This window comes from Oryzias melastigma, linkage group LG11, assembly GCF_002922805.2.
Source record: "Oryzias melastigma strain HK-1 linkage group LG11, ASM292280v2, whole genome shotgun sequence".
In the NCBI taxonomy this organism is placed as follows: Eukaryota; Metazoa; Chordata; class Actinopteri; order Beloniformes; family Adrianichthyidae; genus Oryzias; species Oryzias melastigma.
The window spans coordinates 27,262,119-27,268,616 of NC_050522.1; the positions used below are offsets into that span (position 1 = coordinate 27,262,119).

At 43.1% G+C, this 6,498-nt stretch overlaps 1 protein-coding gene across 1 annotated transcript in view; it reads left to right on the top strand.

Annotated features, from left to right (window-relative positions):
- Nucleotides 1–1,084: 1,084 nt before the first annotated feature.
- Nucleotides 1,085–6,498, top strand: part of zgc:63863 (uncharacterized protein LOC393372 homolog) — a 9,066-nt gene continuing 3,652 nt past the window's right edge. Inside the window, exons 1-8 of the mRNA XM_024261643.2 lie at nt 1,085–1,313; nt 1,856–1,910; nt 2,470–2,600; nt 2,695–2,775; nt 2,916–3,102; nt 3,163–3,264; nt 5,040–5,181; nt 5,531–5,715. Of these exons, the coding sequence (XP_024117411.1) occupies nt 1,250–1,313; nt 1,856–1,910; nt 2,470–2,600; nt 2,695–2,775; nt 2,916–3,102; nt 3,163–3,264; nt 5,040–5,181; nt 5,531–5,715 (947 nt within the window). The 5' untranslated portion in view covers nt 1,085–1,249. The remainder of the gene's footprint in view (nt 1,314–1,855; nt 1,911–2,469; nt 2,601–2,694; nt 2,776–2,915; nt 3,103–3,162; nt 3,265–5,039; nt 5,182–5,530; nt 5,716–6,498) is intronic.

Genomic DNA, 6,498 nt, shown 5'->3' on the forward strand with positions numbered 1-6,498 from the left:
TCTATCTATCTATCTATCTATCTATCTATCTATCTATCTATCTATCTATCTATCTATCTATCTATCTATCTATCTATCATCCATCCATTATCCATCCATCCATCCATCCATCCATCATCCATCCATCGTCCATCCAACTACAGTATCTCCCTCCCTTTTGGAGTCACGGAGCTGCCAGAGCCTTACCTGTTGGGCAGCGGTGGGGTCACCTGACAGGTCACCAGCCTGCATGGGCATGTAAGAATATAAAAAAGAAAAATCACTTGAAAGATGACTGAAACACATCATTTTCTTTAAAACTGTTTTTCTTTCTTAGTTTTGTTCTTTGTTCTCATTTATATCCAACAGTCCCATCGACTCCAGAGAAACTTTAGATATAACTTTGGATTTCTTAACATCTTGTCAACAACCGGATGTGACTAAATGCTGGTCTCATGTTTTAATCAAACATTTGTCTTCTCTTTACCTTCTTCATTTGTTTTGATCGATTCATATTGTCATTCTTTTTTACTACATCTTTTATTTGCTGGTTTGTTGTTTTTGATTCCTCCAAACTTTAACATTTACAAACAAACTACGTTTATCTGCACTAATAAGATGCTTAAATCAAAAACTAACGAGTTTATATTTATAGAGTAAGACAGGATTATCGTTTCAACGATCGTTTCAAAGTGACCATAAAGACAATAACATGCTGCTAGCGGTCTCGTGGTGGAGCGTCTATCCTGGGAGAGTAAGTCACAGTTCCAACTCTACAGCTGGGTCAAACCAGAACCAGAACCTTCACCAACATTTAAAGGTTCTGGAGAGTTCTAGTCAGTTTCAGAGAACCCAGAAGGAGATAAAAGTTTGACGTTTCCTGCTTTCAAATCCATTTTGAATCTTTTGTAAATATTCTGACGTTTTTGTATATTTAAAGTGAAGTAAACTTTTTTTTATTTTAATCAACAATTTTAAAAGGATATCATCTTCGATAAAATTATAACGTCTGAATCACACAAACCGGTTAACTACAAAACTACAAATCTACAGAGGAAGAGGATGAGCTGACTTCCGGGAAAGGAGCCAATAGTATCCCTGTATCCGGTCACGTTTTGTTTCTGTCCAATCACCGCTGAGCCGGAAACGCAGAGTCGGCAGTCTCAGCTGTTGGTTGAAGCGCCGTCGTGTCCACGACTGTAATTATTGTATTTAAGTTGTTTTTAAAGAACATATTGATAAATGAAACGTCATCAAAGTACAGACGGTGATGGGGAAGGCCAGCAGACGGAGAGCAGACGGAGCAGGGACGGAGCACGGATCCGTTCATGGAGGTGAGCGACCGACACGTTCCAGCTTCAGGTTTACATTCTCTGTCCATTCTGGATCACTTTAGAGTCTGCTTCAGAATTCAGAGGAATCGGGTTATGGAAAAGGTTTGAGTTTAGAGGACAGTTTCTCTTTAAAATGTTTCTCTTAGCAGAGAAAACTTTGGGAAAAGAAGAAGCTGAAGTTTCATAGAAGCTGAAGTTTCAGTCCGTCTGTCTTTAAGCTCCTCAGACTATAATTAGAGTAAATGACCGAACAGAGAGAAGCTGCAGTTTTCTCTTGACTCTGTTCACAGACGGGTTTTCAGTGAAGATTATTTTATTTATCAGATCATTTATTTACATGAAGTTTATTTTAAAGCTTTCTGTGTTTTTATGTTATTTACTACACAAACCTTTATATATATTCAGAATAGAACATCAGGTCATGAATCCAAACCTTTTCTTCTCCATCTTATTGCTTCATCCTTATTCTCTACAGACCGCTATGTGTTTCAGTGTGGCCCATCCCATAATACTTGAGTTGTCATAACCTTGTTTTCTTGCAGATCCAGACTGTGGTAGAAAACAGAAGCTGGCTGACATCCATCGAGCATTAATCAGGTTGGAATGTTTTAGCTAAATCCAGTTTTTCAGGTCGGATGAGGACGAGAGCGTTACGGTTTGAAAACGCTTTTACAGGAACGTTTTCAGGACTGTTAATCAGTTTTAAGGAACGATGCTCCGGAACATATCACTGAAACATGTCGCTGAAACATGTCGCTGAAACATGTCATTGAAACATGTTATTGAAACATGTTATTGAAACATGCCGCTGAAACATGCCGCTGAAACATGCCGCTGAAACATATTATAACATGTCACTGAAACATGTCGCTGAAACATGTCGCTGAAACATGTCGCTGAAACATGCCGCTGAAACATGCCGCTGAAACATGTCGCTGAAACATGTTGTTGAAACATGTCGCTGAAACATGCCGCTGAAACATGTTATTGAAACATGTCACTGTAACATACTGAAGCATGTCGCTGAAACATGTTATTGAAACATGTCACTGTAACATATTGAAGCATGTCGCTGAAACATGTTATTGAAACATGTCACTGTAACATATTGAAGCATGTCGCTGAAACATGCTAATGACATCTGTTGAACTTCCAGAGACCCAGTGGATATCCAGACGCTCAGAAGAGTCTCGGTCACTAGAGGAGGACTTCTCAACAATGAACTGAGGAGAAAAGTTTGGCCCAAATTACTCAACATCAATGTGTTTGATCTTCCACCCAAACCTGGTGAGTCCACATCCTCCTTCTCCTCCTTCTCCTCCACCTTCTCCTCCATCCCTCCTGTTAAACACAAAAATGCTTCCGTTTCTTTGTGCTTCAGGTCGAAATGTACGAGAAGACCACAAGGACTTGAACCAGGTGGTTCTGGATGTGAGGCGGTCCATGAAGCGCTTCCCTAAAGGTACCAGCTGCTCTCGTTCTGCTGTGTAGAAACAAACATCTGAAGACCAGACCAGAAACGAGTCTGGAAGTCAGCACGTCTGGCATGTTTTGGTGAAGTCCGCCCCCCTCATAGAGACGAAGTGCTCCGCCTTCTCACAGGAATGCCGGCGGCAGAGAGAGGCGTGCTGCAGGATCAGCTGATCGACATCATCCTGGAGGTGTTGAGGCGTCACGCTCAGCTGCATTACTACCAGGGTTACCACGACGTGGCCGTCACTCTCCTGCTGGTGGTCGGAGAGCGCATGGCCATCGCCATGCTGGAAAAGCTCTCCAACCATCACCTCAGGTGAGCGGTTTTACCTGGTTACGGTGAAACCTGAATCCGGCTGAAGGTCTCTGGTTTCAGGGATTTCATGGATCTGACCATGGACAGCACCAAACACATCCTGAACTACCTGATGCCCATCCTGGAGCAGGTTGACGGGGATCTGCACGACTTCATGGTCAGGTACTGGTGTGGACGCCGTGCTGCATGTGGTTCTGCCACTAGAGGGCACCGTAAGACCTGATCCTGATCCTAGAGGATCACTGAGAGGCTGCAGTCCAGCAGGGAGGATCAAACCTACTGCTGTAGAAAAGTTATCAGACAGACGTCCATCAGGAATCAAACCTTTAAATAACTGCTTAGCAGGTAAATCTGTAGTTAAAATAAAGACATTTATAGGATGATTGAACTTGAGAAATGTATAAGTATCAATAAATATGAATGATTTCTTTAGAAATGAATCAGGTTTGTATCTCAAAACCAACATTATCCATCAGCTCATCAGAATTAAAACCTTATCCAATGATGGAGATTTGGATTTTATTTGAACTTTTGATGAACGATTAATGAATATAAAGTGTTTAATGTCAGAATGTAAACGAACCAGAACAGGTTCAGAAGTTTTTCATACCGGAATGATAAGAACATGAATTCTGTTATGGTTCATACACACCCAACGCGAATCGTGCAACACATTTGCGTGCCCCGCCCCTTTTTCACCGTGTGGTGAATTCGCTTCTCATCGCTTGTCAAATAATGTCTTGCCGCAGCCGCATGTGGGAGGAGCTACCAGCTCTGCCTGTGGATATCTCCCTTAGAATGAATGGAACACTGTTTATTTATCGTGAAGATTTCTGGAAAATCCTCAGTAATCATCCATGTTTGAGTTCTGTCTGGATGACAGCTGCTTCTGCACCGTCTGGATGACTGTGAGCTTGAAGGTTCTCTGTTTAGTATGAATCCGGGGGGGGGGGGGGATTAGGAGACCTTTTCCTTTTTTAAATGTTTCGATGAGACCCAAACTGGCAACCCCCGCAGCATCTCTGCCGGCTGATGGAGCCACTGAGCTTCACCGCGGGAGCGGAACCCTCAGATCTATTGGGCACCGATTGGGTTTTATGCGGTTCCGGTGCCAAAGCGGTTCTTTGGTTTCAGTTCCTGGTCTGTGCTCATGTCGGTACTTCGCTCTCCGCCCCGCGCTTCCCGCTCCCAGCTCTGCTGTCTCAGCTTCCCGCATGCACGCCGCAGTCCGTGGTTTCCACCCGCGGTTCCGGCGCCGCGCTCCGGCTGTCACGGGACAAACACGCTCGTGTTAGATTAGTATTCTTCACGCTGATAGTCACTGGAAAAGTCTCATGCCCAAAGCTGAGTTCTTGATTGGCTGATGTGATGCAGCGACACACTTCAGGTATTTACATTTCACACCTGCCGCCCGATTCCCGCTCAGATGGGGCTGCTGGGAGACCTTCACGCCGCGCAGGTCGCTCACATCGCGCCGCAGGGCATCAATTCACCCCAGAGCGCGTCTGGACCGTTGAGTAACATTGGAGATTGCCGCTTCTGCAGCTAGAATCGCGTTAGGTGTGAATGTACCATTATAGTCCATAGTCCATCATTAGAGTGAAACAGGAAGTGAGTCTTGCTCTGACAGGAAGTTAGATGCATACAGACATATCAGTCTAATTCATTCAGAACGTCTGGAATTCAGGATCTGACGGTCTTTAAAGGTTGTCAGTATTGGATGTGGATCCCTGTATGTCACGGTTCTAGTTCTGAGTTCAGACCATCGTCTGTCTTTCATGACTATTCAGTCACAAAGATTCTGCTTTGAGTATTTTATTAGGAACCAGCAGATTTGGACTCTGTGCAGAAGAAACGTGTTCCTTCGTTAAGGAAAGCATGTAGCAAAACTCCGACATGTGGAACTCTGGATTATCTGTGGATCGTTTTGTTCTCAGGGCAGAAGTTGGAAACATCTTTGCTCTTTCCTGGCTCATCACATGGTACGGTCACGTGTTGTCAGAGTTCAAGCACACGCTAAGACTCTACGACTTCTTCCTGGCCTCCCATCCTCTGATGCCCATCTACCTGGCTGCTGCGGTAAGAGGCTGCGCTGTCATTGGTCCACTGTCTTGGCGCCCGCGCTAACAACGAGGCGGAGCAGCTTTCATCTGTCAGTTTGTCAGTTTTAGTGGAACTTTCTTTACAAAGTCTTAAAAATAACAGAAAAAAGAAGAGAAAAGCAACGCACCCTTTTGGTTCTGGCACTCAGACTCCTGAATCAGATTATAACAAGCAATCAGATTATACTATTTTTATATTATTTATTAATAGTTTATAAATACTATTATATTATTATATACTGTATTAAAAACAATCAGATTATTCTAAACAATCAGATTATACTGAGCTGCCAGATTATAATCTGAAGCCAGATCTTCTCCTTCAGATCGTCCTGCACAGAAAGCAGGAGGTTCTCCAGACGGAGTGCGACATGGCCATGGTGCACCACCTCCTCTCTCACCTCCCAGAAGATCTGCCGTTCGAGCTCCTGATTGGTCGAGCTGTGGATCTGTTTGAGCGCTTTCCTCCATCCTTATTGGCCCAACAGGCAGCGCTGCAGTCCAGAACCAGGTGACAGGAAATTTGTTTTTTGGTATTAAAGGTTGTTTTTAATTCAATCACATAAAACAGGAAAACTTGTTCTGATTAAATCTGTCAGATCAACAAAACTTTAACCCTTCGCTCTCTTTGGGGTCCAGATGACTCCGCCCACATATTGATGTGTGATTCCTTCCATGACAAAGGTGGACAGGATTTTATGTCATGGACATTAGTGAAACTCAAAAATCAATGATTAAAAAAAGTTCAGTGCACTGTCTGGTGGGTCCAGATGACCCCACTTATAATGTAAACAAGCCGAGGAGAGCGGAGGGTTAATCATTTCTGAAGAAAGCCATAAAAAGGACTTTTAAAGTGTCAACCTCTGTTTTTGCTGTAACTACAAACATAATCCTGTTTTTAAGAGATAAGATAAATAAATCAGATCAGTTTGTTTTGTAAATTAAATAAAATAGATTTCTAAAAAGATTCTAATCAGACGAGAAACGAAACAGTGAGAAGCATCAGTTAGAATCTCTGAGCAGAAAGTCTTTGTACCGTTTACAAGATTTTAAAACGTTCAGTGATGTCATTCATCGAGCTGCTTTACTCTCTAGTTTATTCCAGCTCCTTTAATACATCACTGATGATTCCTGCAGAAATAAATCTCACAATCAACAACTTTTTCCTTCAGATCCAATCAGATGGCTCAATAAGCGTTTGTGGGTCTGAACGTCTGGGGGGTTTGATTGACAGATGACGGGTAGCCAATGGGAGCAGACTTCATCAATGGGTCCGTGAAGACCTTTTAACACC